The sequence below is a fragment of the Doryrhamphus excisus genome, chromosome 21 (genome assembly GCF_030265055.1).
Source record: "Doryrhamphus excisus isolate RoL2022-K1 chromosome 21, RoL_Dexc_1.0, whole genome shotgun sequence".
Lineage (NCBI taxonomy): Eukaryota > Metazoa > Chordata > Actinopteri > Syngnathiformes > Syngnathidae > Doryrhamphus > Doryrhamphus excisus.
This window is the reverse complement of record NC_080486.1, coordinates 14,794,682-14,820,397: the sequence shown is the minus strand read 5'-3', so window position 1 is coordinate 14,820,397 and position 25,716 is coordinate 14,794,682. Positions and strand designations below refer to the sequence as shown.

The following is a 25,716-nucleotide window of genomic DNA, read 5'->3' as shown; positions in this document are numbered from 1 at the left end:
TTACGGAATTGCAGATCTCCAAATCTCATGAAACGTATATGATATTATGTTTCATAAATTCCAGCCTCCAGGCTAGATTTTAGACGACACACTTCCAGTTCACTCTTGTGAGACTACAACACAGAAACTTTAGCATATTTTCCTTGTTTTTGTCCCATTGTGCTGTCTTGTATCACATTAATATGATGATAATCTGATCCCGTTCTCTTTCCGCCCAGTGGCAATGAACAAATACGTGATGACACCTGAGCCTTCCCGACCTGCTCTGGTCTTCACTGCCTCCCTGTGTTGAGTCAGGGTACTGCAACGAAGGGGACATCTGATTCATTTTCCATCCTGACGTAAGGTACCATTCCTCATATCCACAGCCACACCTGTTTGTGTGTTTGTTGTTTTTGTTTTTTTAACGACAATCCATTTCACAGTACTGTAGAGCCAACATATTCCAAATTCTTGACCTGGGGACATTTTTGTAGGACTTCTACACACGCACGCACACACACGGATCAAATAAATGCTAATACCTTGTCCAGGAAGTGTCTGCTGGTGCATCCTGTACCACAGCAGCTGTTGCCCTGCAGTCACACTGACAAATTACATGGATGGCTGTGGTTGTGCTGGGGGGGGGGCCGGACCATAGGGGGCGCCGTCTCTATGTTTTGGGGGCAAAATGCTTGCTTACAGGTAAAATTAGTTCAACCAAATTTGACCACACTTGTGCTTGTCACGCCGCTAAAGGCGTGTACAAAATTTTGAGGTGATTTGCCTAAACAGTGTAGAGATAAAGCTGTATGAGAAATTTCAAGTCATAACAGCGCCACCATGAGGTGTATCTGTCAGAAAAATACAAACAACCCAGCAGGGGTGCATGTTTTGCACCCATTTGTGCGCAGCGGTCCAGGAATGAACGGGTGGAGGCACGGACGCGTCTTCCCTCCTCTTTATGGGCGTGTCCGTGCTTTCATTTAAGAGCCTTGTGAACGAGGGATGCACCACAGAAGAGGACGAGAAGCAATGGCAACAACTTTGCAGTGTGAGACGAGTCGTCCAACGTAGGACACATGGACTCCAAGAGCATCAGGTAAGCCCTTTCCAATATGGCGCTTCTATTCCTTTTAAGTTAAATGCAGTGTGACTTGTTGCTTGCTCCAGAATAATAAGATAATAAATAAGATAAATACATTGCAAATTAGTACTAAATATCTAGTAACATCCTGTAAATATGAGCCCGGTAGACATGTGATATCTGTGTCCATGCTGCAGCGACACAATGAAGATGTAACAAAAACCCTGATAGTAAATGGAAGTAATGGAAGTATGGATGTGCAGGGAGGGAACAACCCTGCCCTGCGGCCCCCGCGCTACACAAGACGCTTCCATCGCTAGCTTGTTTACCTGCGTTGCATGAGAAGATGCATGTTGACTTCACGTCTGCATGCTGCACAATGAAGAAGGAAGAGGAAGTCGCAACAAAATGAGCGTCGTTCTGCTGTAGTGTGTTTTTGTCCACAACCAAAATCTTTGTTGTTCTGCATCATACCCATCTAAGCGGAACTTGATGGACCTCAATGTTTTTGTGCTGGTGTTTCCAGGAGGATGGCCACTTTTCTTCCACTTCTCTGCGCTTGTCTGCTGGGAGCTTCTCCAGTTGCAGGTACTTTTTATATTTATGTATAATATATTTGAAATTAATATCAGAATTTACACAAATGTGTCAAATTATGATGTAATAACTCATATTTACAACATTCATTCATTCATTCATTTTCTACCGCATATCCTCACGACGGTCACGGGGGGTGTTGGAGCCTATCCCAGCTGTCTTCAGGGCGAGAGGCGGAGTACACCCTGTACCGGTAGCCAGCCAATCACAGGGCATATATAGACAAACAACCATTCACACTCACATTCATACCTATGGACAATTTGGAGTGGCTAATTAACCTAGCATGTTTTTGGAATGTGGGAGGAAACCGGAGTACCCGGAAAAAAACCCACGCATGCAAACTCCACACAGAGATGTCCGAGGGTGGAATTGAACCCTGGTCTCCTAGCTGTGTCGTCTGCGCACTAACCACTCGACAGTTTGAGGATCAATAAGGGCTAAAAATAGCAACTGTGCCCGCTTCCTGTTGACAGGCTACTTCCTGGGGGACACCAAGGCGGTTCTGAACGGCTGCAAGGACCACTGGACCCTGCAGGACAGGACGCACATGCCCTTGCTTTTCCACATGACCGTGTGCGTGGACGTGCGCATGGTGGATCCCGGGGCCTGGGTGGCCTTCTCATACAGCTCCACCCATTTGCCCAAGCCCGATTTGGGCCTGGAGGGAGACATGGGGGCCCTGTACGGGTGGCTGCTCGGGGTGAGACATCGCTTCCCTCTCAGTCTCACCCTGAATCGCTGGTATCGCGTATGCTTGAGGAAGAACGATAAATCCTTGAGTCTGGAGGTAATTAGTTTGTTTGTACAATTTCTCAGAAATAGAATCGTTTTTTTTTTTTTTTTAAACTTTATTTAGTTAGTTTGTTTTACAAAGGATTGTCCAAAATGGTCTTTCAGCTTGATGGACGTTTGGTGGCGGAGCGTACCGTCTTCGCCAACGCCATCCCTCCATCGGGCTCCCTGTGGCTGGGTTGTCGACCCCGACAAGTACCGGCCGGGGGGGCGGCACTGGGCCGGGTGGAGGTCTACATGTTCCGCATGTGGGCGGACCTGGCTCGTCGTGGCTTCTGCGAGGACGGTGACGTGATTGGCTGGGACGCACACTTCTGGGGCGTGACCAGTCCTCGGGCCCGGCAGAGGGACCCCAACCTCCCTTGTGGTGAGTATCAGTACTGATAATTAAATCCTGTTCCCCTCCTCCTTAATAATATTTGTACATAAACATATTTACATTCATTTTTTATTGCTTTTTTAGTTTCAACATCTACAGTTGGCAGCCTCCATCAAAGTGAGCCTCCGTCAGTAAAAGTGACCGTACCTATGACTCCACCCACAACAACGCCTGGTCCTCTTGTGGTGGCCACCAGTGCAACGGTCCCAATTAGCACTTTGGAAACGCCCTCTAGCTCCAGCCTGGCCAATCAGGTGTCAAGCAGCACCCTCGCTCTTCCTACAAAGTTTCCCGCTGAAACCACACCAACAACAACGCCCCGCCCACTCATGGTGACTACTACAGAAGTCCTAACTGGCACGTTAGCCCCGCCTTCGAGCCCCAGCCTGACCAATCAGGTGTCAAGCAGCACCCTCGCTCTTCCTACAAAGTTTCCCGCTGAAACCACACCAACAACAACGCCCCGCCCACTCATGGTGACTACTACAGAAGTCCTAACTGGCACGTTAGCCCCGCCTTCGAGCCCCAGCCCGACCAATCAGGTGTCAAGCAGCACCCTCGATCATCCTACATGGTCTCCCCTTCCTGCTGCCCAAACCACATCCACAATAACGCCCCACCCACTCATGGTGACAGCAAGGACAGAAGAGGTAACTAGCATGTTATCCCCGCCTTCTAGCCCCAGCCCGACCAATCAGGTGTCAAGCAGCACCCTCAATCATCTTACAAGGTCTCCCCTCCCTGCTGCCCAAATCACATCCACAATAACGCCCCACCCACTCATGGTGACTACAAGTACAGAAGACGTAGCTAGCACGTTAGCCCCGCCTTCTAGCCCCAGCCCGACCAATCAGGTGTCAAGCAGTACCCAGGCTCCTCCTACAAGGTCTCGTCTCTTTGCCGCCCAAACCACAGCCACAAAAACGCCCCACCCACTCATGGTGACAACAAGGACAGAAGAGGTAACTAGCATGTTAGCCCCGCCTTCTAGCCCCAACCCGACCAATCAGGTGTCAAGCAGCACCCAGGCTCCTCCTACAAAGTCTCCCCCAACTGCTGATTATAGCACATCCACAACAACACCCTGCCCAATCTTGGTGACAGCAGATGAAGAAGTCCTAACAAACACATCAGAACCACCTAATAAACCCAGCCCGACCAATCAGGTGTCAAACAGCACCCAGGACCCGCCTACTAGGTCTCTCCCAACTGCTGCCCAAACCACACCCACAACAACGCCTCGCCCAATCACAGAGGGAACATCAACAAGCAGTGAAGCTCCAAGTGTCATGTTAGACCTGCCTTCTAATCCCAGCCCGACCAATCAGGTGTCAAGCAGCACCCAAGCTCCTCCTACAAAGTCTTCCCCACCTTATGACCAAATGACATCAGGTGAGTGTCACGTTATTAGGGAAATCAACACATTCATTCATTGTCGTGTTTTTTTTGTATTTTGCTGCTGTTTTTAGGGCACGGCCTCTGTGACTGCAGTGTTTTCTGCAACACGACAAGTATTTTCTAAGATAATTGTACTATTCACTCGCCCATATACAGGCAATGTAGTCTTTATTTAGGTTTGATTTCTCTCCATCAGGTCAGTTCTTTGCTTTGGGCTTCAATGTCAACAGTGCTTCCGTTAATGTGGACGCACTACAAAGATTGGTAAGTACACTTTATTATTATTATTATCATCATTATCTGCACTTTACCACTACTGCTGGTCTAAAGGGTGAATTTTCAGACTCTAAAATATAATTTATCGCTACATGCATACTTTGTATGTGTATTTTTTAACAGTTGTCAAAGCTTCCATGTAGCCCCATGTCAGGGTAAGTATAAAAAATGTAGTTTACTTATATAAAGCCTTGTGTGTACGTAAACAGTGATATCTGAATGCTAACTCAATTGTTTATTTGCAGGTGTAAAAACTACCCAGATATACTCAAGTACTTCCAGGTAATTACAACCAAAACCTTATGTTGTTACTTCCATTAAATTCTAAATGAATTCCTCTTTGCAGGGTGTCCATCTGGAATGTGACGGCACCCATGACAGGTATCTAGTGTGTGTGTGTGTGTGTGTGTGTGTTATCAGTGTGTTAAGTTCGTGGTGTTGCAGGTTGAACAGCTGCATGGTGATAGTAGAAGTATCCGGTCCGATCGACAGCTGCTCGCTCGGGCCGCTCGTGAAGGAGGTGATTGGAAGTTACGGCGGCGTCACCAATCAAACGTCGCTGTCACGCTTGGGTATGTGAGCACTTCGTTGTCGTGTCGAACCTCTGACATGATGTCACTGACGGCTCTTACTGATGGTACCCAGTGCTGTGTGGGTCTCCCGGCGTGCCGCTTCATCATCTCCTGGCTTCCAACCTGAGCTGGTCTCCTCATGACCTGCTGATGTCGGACATATGCCGCCATGATGCTGCTCCGCTCCGATGGTGACTACAGCACACCTTTTATAATGTGCCTGGTATTTCCTATTTAAATGAAGTAGCTTCTTAAGGATCACAACATTTATTCATTCATTTTCTACCGCTTATCCTCACGATTCGCGGGGGTGCTGGAGCCTATCCCAGCAGTCTTAGGGCGAGAGGCGGGGTACACCCTGAACTGGTGGCCAGCCAATCACAGGGCACATATAGACAAACAACAATTCACAGGAGAACATGCAAACTCCACACAGAGATGGCCAAGGGTGGGTGGGATTGAACTCGGGTCTCCTAGCTTTGAGGTCTGCACGCTAAACACCAACATTAGCAACACTAGCATAGCTACTATATGTGATGCTAAAGTGCTAACACTACACTCACACTGTCACAAGAATCTCATGCTAGGTTAACCTGTTTGCTGAATATAAACCAAAAGTTTGTTTTAAGATGTGTAGCAAAGCCTGAGTATGTTTTTTCCTTCGTGAATTTCAAAAGCAACTTTTTTTTCACTTCAGCTGCTAAAACGTGGTTAAAAAGTCGCTGTTACATGATGGGGGACCTTTGTGTGTTTTGTCTTCTAGTACGACCACCCAAACTCGTGCTCTGCTCCTGGCTGACAGCTGCCCTCCTTTGCTAACGCTTCCACCCGCTTCCATCGAAGAAGCGACGTCCACTGCTGCCACCGATCATGACGAGGGATTTGCCAACACGGCCGTCACAGCTGGTGCTGCCTTCACTGACAGCAACACACGTCAACAAAACACCACACAGGCCTTGCCGGTGGACACTAAAACTGCTGACGACTTGCAGGAGAGTTACAGTGTGACTACAGTTAGCGGTCAATGGACAAACGTAACGACACTTTCCTCGCCTGATGCAACAGTCACCGCAACAGCGCTTCATCTGACTGTAGCCAGCACCGCTGGGAATGGAAACAACAGCACCCCTAATGTGCCAACACACTTACACAATGTAACAACCTCCACTTCTACTACCAGCCATACAGCATCTCAGGAACCGCAGCAGAACTCAACCCTTCCTGATACCACCCGAACATCGGCGACAACATCTGGCAACAAAGCCGCCCCTTCAACTGCTCTCCCCACATCCACGCCGCTGACCGACCGCACCACCGTTAACTCCAACATGACAGCCAACAACAACGACAGCACGTCCTCCATATTTGACAGCAATTCAACCAATTACTCCAAATTAACGCCTCGTGAACGTACCCTGATGATGACCACTGAAACGTTTCCCACCCAAAATAATGCCGCAACGCTGAGAACACCTGGTGAGAAGATATTCTGTATGACTTGTTTGGTGGCTTTGTGCTAAGGTTTAACAACTATCAATTTGGCCCTGCAGTGACGTCCACGTTGTCTTCTGGGACCAAGAAGAACCTGGAGGAGCAAGCGGACAAACTTCTGGAAAGAACACAAGACGCATCGAAGCTCAACTCCTCGCAGGTAACCAACAATTCCATAGTCCGCTGGCCCCTACGTGACGGATTAATGTCATTAATGTTGGCTGCGGCAGGTGGCAGATGTGGTAGAGCAGCTGGAGAAACTTCTGGATGCTGCCACCATCTCCCAAGCGGTGGGCAGGAAAGCCATCAGCATCGTGAGCTCCCTGATGGAAAGTGACCCACGCGCCCTGTCATCGTCCGCCAACAGGTACAGTTCATTCTATAAAAATGTTACTTAGAAGGAACAAACGTCACTTCTGTTCGATTCCGCCACATCTTCTTTCCAGGATCATTCGGCTGGTGGAGGACTTGGGTCTCAAGCTGATTGTAAGAGGCGTCTCTGTGGTCCTCTCTTCCGGTTCTCTGGTTCTGGCGGTGCGAAAAGTGGATGGAAGAAACTTCCCAGAGATGTCCATCAACATCTACAACACTGACGATGTTCAGGTAGTGAAGATACAACAGATACAAGTTCCTGCGTACTCATTAGTTGGGTCTTTACAGCTAAGCGGTCTCAGTGGGTCCGAATCCAGGAAGAAGGACTCCACCATGGGGTCTGTGTACCTGCCTTCCTCCATCGCTGAGGGCTTGAGTCCTGAAGAGCAGAGGCAGGTCAAAAGGGTCCAGTTCACCTTCTACACCAAGCCCATCCTGTTCCAGGTGCTCCCTCCGTCATGGCCTCCATAGTCTCCAAACATGGGTCCTGACTGACACACCTGATTTGTTCCAGGATGGCACACTGAGCAACCGGACTGTGGTCAGTTCAGTTCTGGCGTCCAGTGTCACCAACCTGTCCATTAGCAACCTGGCTGAGAACATTAGCTTTACCATTCGGAACCTACATCCTCTACATGTAAGCGTGCATCAGCGTGACCGTCTTAGAGAAGCAAAACTTCAACTTCCTCTTTCCTTTGTCTCAGGCGAACTATGAGGCCGTTTGTGCATTTTGGGACTTCGCTATGAATGGTAAGAATATATATTGTCCATTTCAATTCTGTCAATTAATATTAATCACTTTTATATTTCTTAGATGGTGCAGGAGGTTGGAGTTCGGACGGCTGCTTTGTGGTGAACTCCACTCCATGGGGGACGACCTGCACCTGCGACCACCTCACCTCCTTCGCCATTCTGCTGGTCAGTCTTATTGAATCAGTGAGACAACATCATGGTACCGTGGTGTAGCACCCCTGTTCTGTCCTAATACAGGACCTCTCCAGAGAGGGGATACGAGACCCCCAGCAGGCACAGATTCTCACCTTCATCACCTATATCGGCTGCGGCATTTCGGCTATTTTTCTTGCCGCCACCTTATTGACTTACCTTTCGTTTGTGTAAGACACGTACATAAAGCACTTAAGTTCTTATTATTTATTCTCCTGTCCTTTAAACGCTGTTGTTCCCGTGCAGGAAGCTGTTGAGGGACATTCCAGCCAAGATCTTGGTCCAGCTCTGCTTCTCCCTCCTCTTCCTCAACCTGGTCTACCTGCTGGACGGCTGGCTGGCGCTGTATCCGGCCCCCGGCCTTTGCATCAGCACCGCCTTCTTCCTGCACTACTTCCTGCTGACCTCCTTCACCTGGGCCGGGCTGGAGGCCCTGCACATGTACCTGAGCATCGTGCGGGTGTTCACGCCGTACCTCAGCAGATACATGCTCAAGTTCTCGCTCGTTGGCTGGGGTGTGTATCCTGTTTCATGTGTCTCGTTGTTTGGAACGCAGAATGGTAACATCTTCGTGTGTGCAGGTGTTCCTCTCGTGGTGGTGGTTGTGGTCATCTCTGTGGACAGAGACAATTATGGTCTGGTTAAATATGGAAGGTACACAGATGGCACCTCTGATGACTTGTGAGTAATATTTTATGTACACCTCTTAATATTTATTAGTATATTAGATTTTTTATATATCATATTTTTAATATATTAAAAATATTAATATGTTTTATATAATATTAAAATTATTTTTATTTTTATGTAATATATTGTTATATAATATTAAAATTATTTGTTTTTATATATATAATTTATATATTTTTATATAATAAAATTTATATTTTTTATATTATATGTTTTATATTTATAAATATTTATATTTTCTCACATTTGGAGCTAATAAGCAAGCTATTTTTAGGCCAAGTTACTTGTGTATAGTAGAGGACTTTCCTAGTAAAAGTACTGTGTATATTTGCATGACGGTAATGTATTCCGTGTTTTTCTTACGTTCACGTCGTGTATTTAAGAAAGGAGCTTATCTTTGTGTATTTTTAGCTGTTGGCTGCGTAACGACACGGCCTTCTATGTGGGCGTGGTGGCCTACTTCCTGCTCATCTTTGCGTCGTGCCTGCTGGTCTTCGTGGTGGTCATGGTCCAGCTGTCCCGCATCAAGAGACAGAACCCTCACAACCAGTCCCCTCACCGGGGCTTGGCCACCGACCTCCGCAGCATCGCCGGCCTGGTGGTGCTGCTGGGCCTGGCTTGGGGCTTTGCTCTGTTCGCCTGGGGGCCGCTCTACCTGCCCTTTGTCTACCTCTTCGCCATCTTCAACTCCCTGCAAGGTCACATTTCACCCACAGCACACGCCCTCGTGTCCACTTCCTGTGCGTGAAGCTACTTTTAATCCCGTAGGCTTCTTCGTCTTTGTCTTCCACTGCGCCTGCAAGGAGAATGTACGTCGTCAGTGGAGAACCTACCTGTGCTGCGGTCGCCTGCGACTGGCTGAAAACTCAGGTAATGTGACGCACGAAGCCGATTTGAACTGCGAGTAAAGAGCACAACAAATGAATGCAAGGCGTTGCAGAGTGGAGTCGCACGGCCACGCGGGACAACAGGAACTTTTCGGCGACCACCTCATCGGCCTCGGCTCCTCGCCCGCTGTCTTCACGAAGCTCCTCTGTCACCAGCAACAGCACCAACAGCAGCAGTAAGTCCAGCAGACTTGGGGCGTATTCGGGCGACGTTTAGCATCCCAACTCCTCTGGTCATCTTCACAGGCTCCGTGTTTGTGGACAGCGGTTTGTCCGATGGCTCCAGCAGTGACGTCATCCTCAACGAGCTGCACAGACACACTGTGTCATTTTAGAGCCACACCCACCTTTTGGATGTCAGTATTTGGACACGTGACCCCCCCATCTTACACTAGAACAGACCTTTTTTTTTTTTCCTCCACTGTGCAGTTCCGACCTCCGCCACGAGATGGCAGGATAAGACTTCAGCAAATCCCATTCACAAGCTCGGCTTCACTTGAATAATTCTCTGCTTTGGAATGAAGTCATTATTCCATCAGAAGCTAATCACTCGCTAGCATTTATTTATTTCATTGAAATTGGAAGCTTACAGCCAAGCTTTAAAAAACTGCTCATTTAGATTTGATTTATCGGAGAACATTTTCCATCCATAATTCCCTGCTAATGTTCAATAAAGGATTGAGGCATAATTACGTCCCTATGGTGGGCCATCAGCACTTAATCCGGGTCAGGAGAAAGGTCCTTTATGGCCTTGGGGGAGGTCGCTGCTGCCACCACAACACCTTTCATTCTGTTGGAGAAAGGGAACAGCTCGCATATGCTTCTCTTCAGGCTGCCTGGAGGATCAAAAAGAGGTTTAATCGAGGAAGCGGTGGTCGTCATGGCGACAATAATAACACTCATAAATCATGTGGCAAACTCGACTTGCGAGTCACGGCCTCTCAAAAAGGTCCATCGCTCCTTCTCGCCTTCTTTGGCTCCTTAGCGGACCTCTGGAGGCTCCTGTTGTTCACAGTGGGCTTCCGTGTGTCAACAAGAGTCTTATTATGGGATGCTGCTGTCTCGGCATCAGCAGGAATAAAACAAATTGAAGCCTCCTCCGGGGGCGATCGGATCAATGATGCAAAGTGCTCAATGAGACGCTTGATTGATTGAAGGGATTCACTGAATCAGCAGGAAGACCAACATAACAAGCTCCTATTACATTTTAAAGCGCACATAAACCCAAAACAAATGATTAGGAGTGGTATGGGGTCGAAAAACAACTACCAGAAACGCTCCAATCAAAGCCCCTTTTTATGAACCGCCGAGTCTCTCACAGTCGCAGGATGCATGGCCTACAAAAGCAAATCACCAAAAAACATTCAAAGCTGTGGCTGGAGGCAACCTCCTTTTTTAAAATGAACTCCACAAGATGGCATCAGCTGCACTGGGAGTATCATGGGTTGTTTTTTCTTTTGTTTTTCAACGGCCACACAAGATGGCGGTAGTCAGCATCCGGCTCTATCTACCTCTGCGTGCGCTTTAAAATGCCGAACACCCCCGGGTAAAGGGAGAGACAAGAAAGAGGTGGGCGTGTGTGACGTTCAAGGATAAACGATGATGACGTTATGCCACAGTGAGTCCGTCCAACATGGCGGCACATCGGTCTTTTCACATTTATCTTCCAGCTAACTTCTGTCAAAAATCACGCCTTGGAACAGTGGCATTTTCTGCCATTTTGGGGTCCTGCTGGGACCCCCCCCTCACCCCCCACACCAGAAAAGTGCAGTGGAATCATTTAGTTTTCTTTCCGTCTTGCTTCCATTGCTATTTTCTGGTCTGCAAAGTGAGGGAAACCTCCCACAGCCTCCTTGGGGGGGTCCCAGCAGGACCCCTAAATGGCAGAAAATCCCACTTTTCCTCGGCGGTGATTTGGGAGTTGGGGGTAATTTCCCACATCCTCATGGCAAAAAAGGAGAGACACATTCTGAGGTGCAGATTATCTGATGAAATTTTTGCGTGCAGCCCTTTTCCAGTCCGGGAGAAATTTCCCGCATTACGGGATCTGGAAGGGCTCAGATATGGCAGAAAATGCCGCTTTTTTCACGCTTCATCGGCCCATTTCTGGTCCGGGAGAAAGCAGAGGGGAACCTCCCACACCCCCTTTAGTGTTTCAGGGAAACGTGGGCCAACCTTGGGCAAGCACAAATGAAAAAGGCATCACTGACACGAGGCTTGGCAATGCGAGGAGCCTTCTGGCTCTGTAAACACAAGCAAACACAAGACGGCCGGTTTTGTCAAATAGGACCCAAGTGGATCAGAACCTGCTGGAAAAACAACACTCCAGGCGTATAAATAGTCCACATGCAGACTTGACCGTAAATCTGATGCTTTCTCTAGCCTTATTGACGTTCGGGATGAAAGAGATTCTTGATGCTTGAGTCTGCGCAAGGTCGTGCAAGGGTCGCGCTCAGGGATGCTTAAACCTCTGATGCTTGAAAAGGCTCCGGTTGAAAATGACTCCAGGTGATGCTGAAGTGAAGCGATAACGCGTAACGGGCTTAAGTTTAGCCGGGGAAAAACTGTAAGCGAGGACTTCACAGATGTGTTGGCATGCCTGATTCATTTCACCTCAGGGTCAGAAGATTAGGTACACCTAATGAGACACTACGATTGCAAGGATGCCACTGAGTGGAGTCTAAAGAAGGCTGAAAAAAAACTTAATCCTAATGGTAAGTCACAATTATGTGTTAAAAATTGTGAGATAAAATGGCGACACAATCGTAAGCAAGGTGGGTATCCTACTGAATTGAATCGGGTCGAGTGAAGAAGGTGCAGTACGTATCCCGTACATACGCAGTGTGTGACTTTTTATCTCATAATTATGACTTACCATTGGGATAACTTTTTTCCCAGCGGCGGAAATGGGTTTCCTACCGAAGTCCGTTTCACACAACATTGGCAGAACAGCGACCCCACCTGGTTGTAAAGAGACAATGCATGACAGGGTCAGTACAGGGTGTATCCTCTGTAACTTGTGAACTGTTTTCTCAAATATCTAAATAAACGATTCAGTTAAGAATTATGTTTGTTCACTTCTTTATAAAATCAATGTCGTTATTTTGACTTTTTATCTCATTATTTTGACTTTCGACTATTTTTTTAAATTATTTTTTATTTGTTTTTATTAATGTTATTTTTGATTTTTTTCATTATTATTTCTTTTTATCTCATTATTCTGACTTTCTATCTCATAATTTCGACTTTTTATCTCATAATTTCAAATTTCTATCTCAGAATTTCGACTTTTTATCTCATTATTTCAAATTACCATTGGGATATTTTTTTTTTCAATGGCGGGAACGGGCTTCCATAGTTTTCCATAAGAGTCAGAAAAAAAATCCCTCCATGTTCCACACAAGCCCTGTAGGGGAAGCTCTATCAACTATATCTGCCCTAAAATCAGTTTTTTTGGCTCCTATGTTGCCATTTTAGAATAAATATAGTCAAATAAAATAGTACTGAGAGATCTAGGAAGCCCCCCCCCCGAATGTCAGCGTCCGAACTGCAAAGACTCGTAGCTTATCTTTAGCTTCAGGTACAACACAACAGCAAAGCACGTCTGCTTTACTGGCAGCTAAAAGGGGGTCCAGTGGCCCAGAGCTGGGAGCCCTTGGGGGCCTCATTAAAGCAACACTGTGAGTGGACACGTCCTTAAGTCCAAGGCCGGAACCAACCGGACAGAACGAGTACCGTGTTAGCGTGGCGAGCCCATCCATTACTGTCCGCTCGTGTTCAATAGCGAGGTTCCTTTCCAGCCTTTTAGTGTCCAAACAACCTCGACCACGTCAGCATCGAACTCTCATTTGGCAGGAACAGGTCCCGCGTCTTCACTGAGACATTTTCGGAAGGTTTCTTCCACGTGGCCCAACTCGGCCGACAAAACAAAAGCCAACAGTTTCATCAATTCAAAGTTGCCTTCCAGTGCACTGGAAAATGTAACCTCTCTAATTTGCACTTGTGTGTAATGACATGCAAATGAAGGGGGTTAGTGGGGGGGGGGGGCGCTGTCAAGTGGAAGATTGATGGCGGGTACGTGACCGCAGTCAACCATTAAAATGCTTTTTAACCCCTAAGCATCTCTCATACAGAACATCCATCCATCCATACGCTAATTAATTGCATGTAAAAATAGACAAATAAATGATTAATTCTGATTAATTAATTTTGTTTCATAATTTAATTTTCGCTTTTCAATTCATTAATTTGAAGCAACCAATTGTAATTATTTGCATTCGCCGTTGTAGCTAAACATTGCTGTTTGTCTGTCTGACGACGCGTTCATGGTCACCATATGGAACTCGGCAGGAAGTTGAATGTAAGACAACAAGAGACAAATCTATAGAGTTCCATCTATTATTCATGTCCTCTCCAAGGGTCAAACATACATATTTCAACATGCGCTCCTGATCTGTCTCCATCTGCGCTTGCTGTACATATTTCAATATTACAACACTTTGGAACCATCTTCTTTGTTTTGCAGCATTTGACCACCAACCTGAGCGTTTTTGACATCCTGCTTCCTGTCCTCAACTCGGTTGGCCGTTTGTGTTTGAACTCATCAGAGTCCCCGGGCCAGACGAGTCTAATCTGCAAAGGACATAAAAATGTTCAATAGCTGCTTCATCGCCACTTCAAGCCCGTTGAAGCACCCTGGAGTGCAGGTATGGATTGTACCGTGCGGCGCTTTTGATGATAAAGTGCCATTGTGCCGGTTCACCGGCGGTCCATATCCCCCCTTACCCCCCGCCCCAGTTCACTTAATTACTTTGCGAGTATGACAATCAAAGTATTGATTAGCGCACACATACTGATAGGTGTCGGTTAGCATGGGAGGGATTGTTTTGGTTTCTAGTTTTCCACAATACTCCAGAATGCAAACAGTCCATTCAGCATCCACAAACAAGGAAGTAGCCTGCTAGCTAACATCCAGACAACAAACACAAATATGATGCTAATTTGTTATGAATACACATTATTATTGACCAAAAGACAATTTTAAATAGTATTAAATATGAGACAAGTTATTTCGTCTTTCGTGGCATCCGCACAGGAAACAACAATAGCAGCATTCCATATGTGGCATTCAAGCACCGTGGGAGATTAGATTGTGTTTTTTTTAGTGATGATTCACAGCTTGTATCTTGCAGATTTGGTAATTTGACTGAAGGAGCTGTGAAATTACTCAAGGGAGAGATAAAATGAGAATTTCTCCGCCTACGCATGAGATGGTATCGCTTTTGTGAAGTTTAAAATCACGTTATATGTGTGTGCTGTTTCAGAGTGAAGACTTTTTCATGACAAGAAAAGGAATAAACGCTGTAAACGTTGCCACAAGAGACACTGCGCTCAGTTTGGTTTATAATAACTTATATGCATGTTTAATCATATTTTATACATTTGTGACCAAAAGTTAGCACTTTCAAGCCTAAAAATGGCTACATGACTGAAAACCCAAATATAAGGCTTTCAGAAGATGCATTCAAAGACGTTGCTTATATGTAGTATTCTACCAGTCACAAGTGTCAGTAATGTCACTTTGATGAGACAGTAGCACAAAGTATGCTGTCAATGCTAACATGTGCATTTTTTTTGGAGTGTAAAAGTGACTGTGGGGTGTTATTTTATGTTTAGAGGGCTCTAATAACATTAAAAAGCATATTTAGAAGGTCGTAAACATTCTATTTATCAATAAAGAATTCTATTTTGTAGAAATTCACTTATCACGGTTGAACCTGGAAGCCATTGACCGCAATAAATGAGGGATTGATGTACTAACAGTCACAAATAATAGCAGCAGCAGCAGTAAAAAAAAAAAAGGCGGCCACTTCCCTATGCAGCCGGAATCCGATCTAAAATCCATGATTATCCGATGAAACGTGCCCTTGGTTTGATGGCTAATGGATGGCGGGCCACTTCTCCAAGTGGGTTTATTATTGCTTTTGTGTTCTTCTATTTGACTGCACAGAAAAAGCTCCAAAAAGAACCTGTGAAAGCTCCTCCGTCTGAGCTTCGACGGTGGCTCAACCTGTCAATCATCCTCTCGGCGGGTTCGGGTTCCTGGCTGTTATTTTTTGTACCGCACTACCTGGAAGTCTGTCTTTTGTGGTGGCGGGGCTGGTGGCTTGCAGACGTGTTCTGCAGCATATTATTTCACACCCGAATTGGCATTAATGGCAAATGGAACACCGTTTCTTCCAATTCCGCTAATGAGTCTCTCGGAACATCGCCTGCATCGGCCATGTTTGCTGGCAAGCCTGTGTATCTTCCAGACAGCCGAGGCTGCTCTTATTATAGCTTCAAAACGGCTTCAGAAGGAGCAACAATTACTCAGCGCTGCTGCTGCAGCAGCAAAGAGCAAAGTGAATAAAAGTTGGATCAAAATATGATATAAAAATATCTCCGCTTCAGCCTTTATGACTTGCCGGATGTTGGGATATTTGCACTTCAATGGGAGCAACCTCACTTTTGGTTTTTATATTTAATACAAAACTCAATGACTTAGATTTTTTGTTAGCCTGATGATTAATCCCCATGATTTCTGCCTAGCAACAAGGAAACTATAATACGGTGTTACTTTGCTGTAGTACAACTTCAAAAAATGCTCATGTCATTTCCCCGCAGGTCTGTGATGGGGGCGAGGAGGCGGCAGCAGGCAGCGAGGAACGTCAATCACGGGCAACGGAAGTTGAGGACGTGATGGGAATAATGTGGAAGGTAAGCAGTGAGGCCCGCAGCGTGACAAGGAGCACCAAGCTGCTAATAAATATTAGCCGGCACGTTTCCACGTCTCATCTCTGGAGACGCTGTTTAATACCCCCTCACCCATGACATTAATTATTCACAACCTTTGTCCATTATATTGGGTACACATGCTTACATTCCCGAGCTGTATCAAAGATTTTACCTTCACAGATAATCCATGGGATGCCAGTCCGAGTCCCTCAATCTTCATCTTTCATCTTTTTGGACAACTTTTACTTTTACACTGCTAGCTAGTTAGCTGTCAATCTTGTTAGCTGGCCACCTTTTGTAGCTAGTTAGCATACATCTATTGAACTATACCAGTTAGCTTATGAAGCTTGTCAGTATATCTCTATCTAGCTTGTAAAGCTATAGTTATCTTATTGATCAAGAGTAGTTAACTCTTGTGGCTAGTTAGCATACATCTATTGATCTATACTAGTTCGCTTATGAAGCTTGTCAGCATATCTCTATCTAGCTTGCAAAGCTATAGTTAGCTTATTGATCAAGAGTAGTTAACTCTTGTGGCTAGTTAGCGTACATCTATTGATCTATAGTAGTTAGCTTATGATGCTTGTCAGCATATCTTTATCGAGCTTGTGAAGCTGGTTAGCATATTAATCAAGAATAGTTAGCTTTTGTAGCTAATTAGCGTATATCTATTGATGTACAGTAGTTAGCTCATGAAGTTTGTCAGCATATCTGCGTATCTAGCTTGTGAAGCTAGTTAGCATATTGGTCAACAGTAGTTAGCTTTTGGCTAGTTAGCATGTGAAGTTAACATATCTGTCTCCACAGTAATTAGCTTGTGTGGCTAGTTAGCTTAGTTTATAATTTTTTTTTCTCATTTCAATGAGATCCCAATCAGTAAAATTTTTACTGTTTTGAATGCAGGTTATGTTGAATATTTCTTTAATGGCCACAGCTACACTTTGGACACCCCCGGTTAATGCTAACCTAACCGAGTTTTACTGTACGACATTTCCCGACTGGAAATAAATATTTTGCCTTTGCCCCCTTTGGACGACGCCTCGGGGCAAACATAAATCAGTAAACGTGCTGACTAACGATGCGTGGCTCCTAAATAAATGAGTGCAAAGTAAACACAGATGCTAACGGCGGCATTGTTCCCTGCCACAGCCTTTTATGTAATTGGCATCCAGATGTGTTTCCTTGGTGATTATTGATGAAAGACGACACCAAAGCCCAGGCGGACTCATTTTGCAAGGAGAGAGGACTAATTAGACGCAAGGACTAATTAGAAGCAGCTTGTTGATGATGATGATGATGATGGCGTAATCCCACAGTGATGGATAGATGTTGTTTTTGTATAAGCCATCCTTTCCCATGAATATATTCTATTTGATAATGTTCTTTCGCCTGCCATATCCCCCCTCCTGTTTTTTGTGCTGGTCCTATTTTCCAGCAGGACACAAAAGAGTCTTTTTGGTAGGAGAAATAGCGGCGGGGAGGAGGGAGTGGGTTTAAAAAAGAGCTATTTGAGCTATCAAACGGCTCTTTTCATCTATAGCTTTGTGGAGAAAGTGGAAGTAGGACAAGAGTTTGTGCGAATGCAGGTAGTGATTATTGAAGCGGTGGAATGGAGTGAAATTACATTTGGGAGCAGCCATCAAAAATGGCGCCCCCTGCTGAATGAATAGCAGAGCATTTTCTAGTGTCTACTGTACAGAAATGACAACTCTTTGCGTCCCATTGGTGATGCTCCTTCCATTTTCAGAGCACGCTTCTTATATGGCAAGAAGATGAGCTGCCAAGTGGGTCACTGGAAATCCCCACATGGGCTACACACACACACACGGAGGATTTTCACACAGAATAAATCCTTACATATGATTTGACTCCATTGCACGGCTCAATAGACTCATTTTGCTTGCTTGGAATCTGCATGAATGGCTGCATGTGTCGAGAAGGGGGAATCGGACTCATAGTTGTCTCTCATTTATCACGATGAACTGGTTCCAGAACTGGGGAACAAGCCAAAAAGTTACCACTTCCACACGGAATGGGTAGAGACCTTTTTTCATTCATGGCTGACTCCATGCGGTGCAATTCATCATCCATATCTTTCATTCATCCATTTTCTATGCCGCTTATCCTCACTAGGGTCGCTGGATGTATGCTGGAGCCTATCCCAGCTGACGGTGTACCCTGGACTGGTGGAGCCGCCATCTTTCCTCCTCCTGTCTTGTGAAGCCCAAAGCTAATCCTACCAAAGACAAACTTAAAGTTCCACCATCCCGCCATGCTGCTCACGGCATCCGTGTAGAGGAGCGGTTCGGTTCCCCGGCTTCATATATCTCCCCCTCAAATTCATTTCCTAACGTGCCCTTGAGCAAGACACCGCTTGGCAAGACTTAACCCCTAAGAAAATATAGTCATTGTGTTTAATTAAAAGGAAATGGTAGACTGACGAGCCCTCTGGTCTTTCCCCATTTGCATATTCACCTTTGTCATTATGGTTTTTGCTAACGTGGTCGCCGTGGTAACCACCATGTGGGCCTTGTTAACTTAACCCCTGCTTGCGAGCGCCATCCATCACCGTTACGGGGAATATGACACCCCCGGGGGCCACGATTCTTCATCGCCATCTTACATGGGAACCACTGAGCCGTTAAAACGCAGCGAGAGGCGATATCAGCGGCGTACGAAGGCGTTGGAGATGGAGCATAGGCGTTGGAGATGGAGCATAGTCAAAGGCTGCTGTGATAGAAGTGTTGGGAAGACCAGGTGTAGTCATAAAGCAAATGTCAGATATATATTTTTAATGGATCGCTCTCCGTCATGTCCAACGTGTCACATCGTGGCCTCCCTGGGAAGAAGTTTGACTCGCGTTGACAAACTAAGAAATGTTTCTGGAGCCCACAAGGTCGCAGCGGCGCTCTGATGCTGTCTTTTTAGAAGTGCTTCAGGCATGAAAGCGGTCTATGTGATCACGTTTTTTTTCCCACTATTTATTATATGTACATGCAGACCTTGTAGTGTGCATGTCAGGCCAGTAGGGGGCGATGTAGAACTACAGCAGTATGTACATTGCCACCTTATGGTGCAATTATGTTTTTAATTAATTTTATTATTAAAATTAAAATAAATAAAATACAATACAAATTGTAAATAAAATATTAAGATACATTTAAAAATATTAAATAAATATTATTTTTTAAAACATTATTTATTATGAAATCAATTGTTTATTTATATATATGTATTTTTACTTGATATGTGACTCTTTCTTCAGGGACAAAAAAAAGGAGCTAATAGTTATTTATTATTATCTTCTTGACGCACCGCATTTAAATTCAAGTGTGGCACCCACTAAGAATACCACTTTCTCGGGGGAGACCACCAAGCGAGAGTACATTGCGCATTTATCGCCCTCCTTGTTGTTTGTGTTTTAATTGCATTCTGTTTGATGAGATTGTTTGCCACCAGAGAGGAAACCTACAAGCTTTTTTTCCCGCCACCTACAGTCTATGCATGATACACACACACACACAGAAAGAAGACTAGTTGTGTGAGAGTGACATGTTTGTCTTTGTGGACACATGTCTCTCTGCACTTTGTGTTGCGCTGCAGGAAGCATGGAAGCATGACAGGCTGCAGAGGCGCCAATCACACCAGGAAAGCTCTGCTTCCTCTTGTGGGCCGTCAAATTGACATCCCTGTTTTTTTCCTGTTGCTCGTTTGCGGGAATAATCTTTTTTTTTTTAAAGTATCACAGAGAAGGCCATCTGGAATGCAGACCTGTTGGGAAATGTCAACCCGACAAGCCTATATTTCATTTTTTCAAGGATTCTACAGCTTCTAAAAAAGAAACTTTTACAGCAAGTGAAGTGTGTTTTTCAGGGTCAAAAGCACTTTTGGACTCATGTGATCTTAGTGAAACCTCTCCTCCTTGCCATCTTGTTATTACTGTTGCCATGACAACAGCAGTCGTCATGTGTTTATTGTGCAGCAAAACCTTAACACTCAAAGGGCTGCAGATGGACCAAAATATACTCTCATCTAAAACTGCTTCTTCACATTGAAGTACGTCCCATACACCATTCAACATGTTCAAAAAGGAGTAGGAAGAAGCACATCTTATTTCGTCCCACCCCTTCTCAAGTCGCAGCAAATTAGGTGTACCCAATGAATTGGCCAGTGTTACAATGGCAGGCCATCCATCCTGAAGCACTTCCTCTATGTTAGCGGCTCAAGCGTGAAGGCGCTTATCTCTACTAACGCGTCGACGTCGTCGCATGACTGATGCCCAGTAATAACCACGTCTCACTCGCAGATTGATGGTGCCGATAAAAACTGTGTCACCGCGTGGAAAGGCTGATTATGACACTTGGCATATTGGAGGGGGTAAGGGAGAACAAACCTGTGCTTGGATATAAACTCATTTGCACATATGGACTGTATGGTGCTGATGAAGCCAGACTACTGCCACCTGCTGTTGCAGAGGAGTATTGAAAACTGTCCAAGGTTCTGAAACCAATGCACGGAGTGAACCCTTCGGAAGGAAATCAGACGCACATGGCAATACATCGAGGCCAGCAAATTGATCAAGTTCATTTTCATTGATTGTGTGATTGATTTCTTGCCACGTTTTATTCTTACGAAATCTCCTGTTGAGAGAATAGCTCACGGCCCTTGTGGCCCGATATCAAATCCTGCGTCTCATTTCCATACGTGGATCTCTTGGCTGCCGTATCGCTGCTTCCGCTCTCCTCCCCCTCCGGCCCCACCGCCCGGGTGCCTTCCCGAGATTCATTTAGGAGGATTTCATTTGGGCACAGATCACATTTCCTGCCGCTGCTGAAACAGATCCGTTTAAGATGAGGATTTCCTGGCAGGACAATATTACAACTCTCGGGAGTCTATCTATTATACAGTTAACAATGACACGTTTCACACAAGGCAGATTAATCCTCCGTGTGGGTGTTTGATGCTCAGAGAGTTTAACATAACCCCCAGCGCCATCTACGCTACTTCCCGACGCAAGAAAGCACCGTTTGATGTCATTCCGAGGGGCGCTGGCAGACAGGCGGCGCGTGTGGACTGTGGATTGGCCCACAGCAACACTAATCCCTGAATCCATCAGGCGACCTTTTACTCATCTGGGCTTGTTTGAAAGTCAGAATCAGAGGCTGGAAACTCTCAGTAGTTGACTGCTGACATCGGTGCATGTATTCACTAGACACACGCTTTCAAACAAGATATACAGCATATGTTTGCTACCATTTTTGATGGAAAACAACAGCTCAGAGGCAAGGGGGAGTTCTTTCAGGGATCAGCTCCAAAGCTGCAGATGGCGCTATAACTGCTAGGCCTATTGGCACAACAAAAAGTCAGAGAGTTTGATTGTTTTTGTTGCTTGACTAATCACATGTTTACGCTTTTACCATGTCTGGATAGGAAGCAGATCTTATTTGTGTATAAGGATTGCTGTTTACGCCGCACGGTGGACGAGTGGTGAGCATGAAGGCCTGGGTTCGAATCATGCATGTGTCAGTTTTCTTCAAATCAGCTGGGATAGGCTCCAGCATACCCGAGACCCTTGTGAGGATAGGCGACATAGAACATGGATGGGTTGCTGTTTACTAAGACTGAGAAAAGAATACGCAACGTCTGCTAGTGGATTGATCACTTGTTCAAGTCCCATTCATTTTACTCCATATATTGATTAGTATGCCATACGGTTAGCATGCGTGTGTTAAATCCACATTTGATTAAAATCCACTCTATTGTGCCCTGAACTCCAGCATTATTCAACACTAATTGAGCAGTGGCTCGTGTGATGCCAACACAAGGTGCAAAGATAAGCACATAAATAAAAGCGTCTTTGATGAGATGAAGATGCTATCGGGCCTCCACAATGAGATTATCCCGCACTGAGCATTATTGTGCATAAATCCATTATGTGCTTAGAGCCAGGCGGGAAAGGAGCAAATTAACATTCACCAGCGTGTGCAGCTGCGTCGCAAAAGGTTAGGGGGAAAAAAAACCATCAAGATAATCTCTGTCATGTCTTTGGAAGCTTTGCAGGGGGAAGACGCCCCCTCCTTGGATTTTACCTTTCGACATTTCCAATTTTTCTGAGAGGTAGAAACTCACTCCTCAAGAGTTAGGGGGAATTGAGGAAACTGCGGGCTTGTTTCCTCGTCTTAACAAGCGTCGAAAGATTTTGGCGAGTGTTTGTGGGACTTTTAGGAGGACAAAGGTTGGATTCCAGCTTGTTCTTCCGCACAAAATTAATTCACCCAAAGGCCTGCAACTCTTGTGGAAGCCTACCATTTTCTCTATTGTATATTTCATTAGCTTTGTATGTGTTAGTCTTTGTTCATATTTGTGCTGCCGTACTCTGTATGTAACCAGGCACGCCCATATAAGGAGGTCTGTGACGTCACAGTGAAAACGATATAATCGAGTTAGAAAAGTTAAAAAGCACTACAGGTCCCTTTTAACGGCGGTTGGTGTCACATGGAAGCGCAAGTCAAGCGTACACACCAGGATGGGATGATCACCTTCACACGTGACTACCCCGCGCGTGCTAGCAGATCAAACGCACCCCAATTCATTTTAGCCAAACCAAAGAGGACAAGTGTGAACACACCTTCAATGAAACACTGGATCTCTCTCGCAGGAAGATGTGCCGTTAGTCGGGTTTTAATGAAGATCTCCACACAGCACGCCGCCAAACGACTGCAAGTCAGCAGTTGTGCCTAATGGAGCGTGGAAAAAACAATCAAGGTTCACGGTTGCTGCATACCCGACGACAATGTCATACAGAGAGGACTTGACGGGAGGCACGGAGCTGCCGGAGTTCACCTTGGCGCCGTGGAGGTGAGTCTCGCGTGGCACTCACCTGTCAGAATAATGCAAACAAGCCGCTTGATGGCTGTCCTGATGTACCTGCTGTCAATAGGATGATCCTTGCTCTTCTGATACCTGACACTCAAGGTCTACACACGGCCTTGGATGTGCTGGACACGCGGAGGCCGCTTCATTAGGCACACCGTCCAACCAGATCCAATGCAAACATGATGAAGATAATCATCATCATGTTTGTTATTGTGGTTTGCAGTGTGCAGTTACCAATTACAATTAGGATTAGACTGAGATATATTTGTGTTAGCTAATGGGGTCTCCTTGTGTTTTCATGCTTGGATGTATTTGTTGGTGTAACTCTTCCACTCTTCAACCGCTACACACGAAAGTATCAACATTTGGGGTGCAATTTTTTACAGCGTCATGAAAAATGATATTTTGTAAAGCAAGGCATGTAGCTATTCATCTTTTTCTATGCCGCTTATTCTCACTTGGGTCGCGGGGGTAAGCTGGAGCCTATCCCAGCTGACTTTGGACTGGTGGCCAGCCAATCACAGATCACATATAGACAAACAACCATTCACAATTGGACAATTTAGAGTCAGCAATTAGCGTAACATGCATGTTTTTGGGGAGAACACAGATGTCCAAATGGAGATTTGAACCCAGTGATTGTGTGGCCTACACTGGAAAAAATTTGGAGTGCCATTTATTTGAGAAAAGCTAGGTAACAATTTGCACACACAATTACTAAGTAACTTTTACTTGGGAAGTATTCAAGTAAAATTTACTTCTCAGCAAGGATTATTTTTAAAAATACTCTTAACATTTACTGTCACAGACACAAAAGGTACTCTACAGGTACTACATTTCATAACTAAACCAAAGACCTGGGTTCGATTCTCCGTTGCCTCTCTGTGTGTTGCATGTTCTCTCCGTGAATGTGTGGGTTTTCTCCAGGTACTCCGGTTTCCTCCCACATTCCAAAAACATGCTCGGTTAATTGGCGACTCCAAATTGTCCATAGGTATGAATGTGAGTGTGAATGGTTGTTTGTCTATGTGTGCCCTGTGATTGGCTGGCCTCCGGTCCAGGGTGTACACCGCCTCTTGCCTGAAGTCAGCTGGGATAGGTTCCAGCATACGCCCACCCTAGTGAAGATAAGCGATATAGAAAAATGAATGAATAACTAAACCATGTTGGTGTCATTCAACAGCTGTACTGATCTTACCTTGTCTAAGCTTTTGAGACCAAATTCTTGAGCGTCAAAGTCCTTCAATATTCTGTGAAATGGATAGAGAAATTATTTCAATTATGGCAACAATACAAAATCTAAAATCATCACAATGGTTTCAGATTGCATGCGCATTAGTCTAAACTACAAAGCTGCTTGACAATATTTGTTGTTTTTTTTAAAACAAAACACTCAAAATCAATATAGTTTTTAATACAAATATTTGTTCATCTGTGTCTTGAAACCTAACTCCATTATCCAACTTGTTTAAATCAGTAAAACTTAACAAAAGGCTAAACTGCCATTTACAGATTCAAATAACCATATACGTATTATTGCAATGTTACCTTCTCAGTCAGGCGTCTTATTTGGTGCAAACTGCTGCTTTACACACGGAGATGCTGTTGACAAGTGGAATAAACAACATTGTAGTGACAAATCATGAAAATATCATGTGTTACAATATGTGAAATTAAAACAAACGTTTATTTGGTTACACTTGGATCATTGGTAGAACACGTACAATATTTTGTATATTAAAATGACCACAGATGCGGTGAACTAACCATGCTCCAAAATTTCTACTCCTTCCAGTCAGGTTTCAGTCATTATTGATATATTTTCAGGGTCTGGACAAGCTCTTCTTATTGCCGAAATTTTGCAATTCAGTTCCATTGAATACCATTGAATCCATTGAATCACAAAGGAAAAACTCCCGCTCCGCGACAGCATCCACGAGACTCAGGTCGATAGCATACTTCAACCGCGTGTAGTTTAAGCTACACGCGGTTCCCATGGCTTAGAGGACACTGCTTCTGCCGAAATAATCGAATAACATATAAGGAATTAATCATTAAAGATTTAATAAACATAAAAAATCTCCTGTTCTGCAACCGAAAACACCTCCACAAAGCTCGCAGTTGATAGCTAGCTAGCTGGCAGGCTAAGCTAGCTGGCAGGCTAAAGGTAAGCTAATGCTAACGTCGAGTATTTCATATTCTAACACTGACGTAAACAGATAAGGAAATGAGACAGAAAAATGTCAGATAAACATATGACCTGCCCATATGGCTCCACATCGATGAATTTCCTTGTTAAACGACTGTTCATGTCGTCTTCCACCGTCTCCTGTGAAAACGTGGCGCCCTCAAACTTTGTGATAAGATCCTTTTACGCATGCGCAGAATGGCCACAAGGTGGCCAGGTTCACTGCTATTACCCAAGCACATTTTACTATCTGGTATCAGGTTGTAAAATCAATAATGTGAGGATACAAAGTTACACACAATCATCAAGTAAGGCATTAAATAAAGAGTGAGATTTTAGAGTAAAAGTAGTTAAATAACAAATCATTGGAATATTTAAATTAATATGTGAGGTAATAATTACAGGGC

The 25,716-nt window shown here is 45.0% G+C and overlaps 2 protein-coding genes and 1 long non-coding RNA gene across 7 annotated transcripts in view; 2 read left to right on the top strand and 1 right to left on the bottom strand.

Annotated features, from left to right (window-relative positions):
- The first annotated feature begins 968 nt into the window (after window positions 1-968).
- On the top strand, window positions 969-11,168 carry LOC131108921 (mucin-17-like). 3 transcript variants are annotated; one of them, XM_058060357.1, is made up of 28 exons: window positions 969-1,081; window positions 1,593-1,654; window positions 2,140-2,453; window positions 2,564-2,825; window positions 2,922-4,229; window positions 4,307-4,348; window positions 4,432-4,499; window positions 4,635-4,666; window positions 4,757-4,793; window positions 4,858-4,892; window positions 4,956-5,083; window positions 5,157-5,274; window positions 5,847-6,559; window positions 6,634-6,734; window positions 6,805-6,941; window positions 7,021-7,180; window positions 7,235-7,390; window positions 7,461-7,583; window positions 7,651-7,696; window positions 7,761-7,864; window positions 7,937-8,061; window positions 8,138-8,406; window positions 8,473-8,572; window positions 8,993-9,279; window positions 9,350-9,451; window positions 9,522-9,644; window positions 9,715-9,824; window positions 9,898-11,168. In XM_058060357.1, the coding sequence occupies exons 1-27, from the start codon at window positions 1,062-1,064 to the stop codon at window positions 9,801-9,803; spliced, it is 5,061 nt and encodes a 1,686-aa protein (XP_057916340.1). In that variant the 5' UTR covers window positions 969-1,061; the 3' UTR covers window positions 9,804-9,824; window positions 9,898-11,168. The 3 variants fall into 3 exon arrangements, with proteins under 3 accessions (XP_057916340.1, XP_057916341.1, XP_057916339.1); XM_058060358.1 differs by having other exon boundaries at window positions 7,021-7,177; window positions 9,715-11,168; XM_058060356.1 differs by having other exon boundaries at window positions 9,715-11,168.
- LOC131108927 (uncharacterized) lies at window positions 7,072-25,498 on the bottom strand. Of its 2 annotated transcripts, none has more exons than XR_009120575.1 (10): window positions 25,382-25,498; window positions 24,670-24,723; window positions 24,320-24,371; window positions 22,874-22,982; window positions 14,009-14,100; window positions 12,344-12,429; window positions 9,871-10,304; window positions 9,571-9,776; window positions 9,042-9,479; window positions 7,072-8,505 (listed from the first exon to the last, which is right to left on the bottom strand). It is a non-coding gene; the product is annotated as an uncharacterized LOC131108927 (long non-coding RNA). The 2 variants fall into 2 exon arrangements; XR_009120574.1 differs by having other exon boundaries at window positions 9,871-10,258.
- Window positions 25,134-25,716, top strand: part of LOC131108925 (dipeptidyl aminopeptidase-like protein 6) — an 86,716-nt gene continuing 86,133 nt past the window's right edge. For both annotated transcript variants that reach the window (XM_058060367.1, XM_058060366.1), the window contains exon 1: window positions 25,134-25,288. The gene's annotated coding sequence lies outside the window, so the exon portion shown is untranslated. The remainder of the gene's footprint in view (window positions 25,289-25,716) is intronic.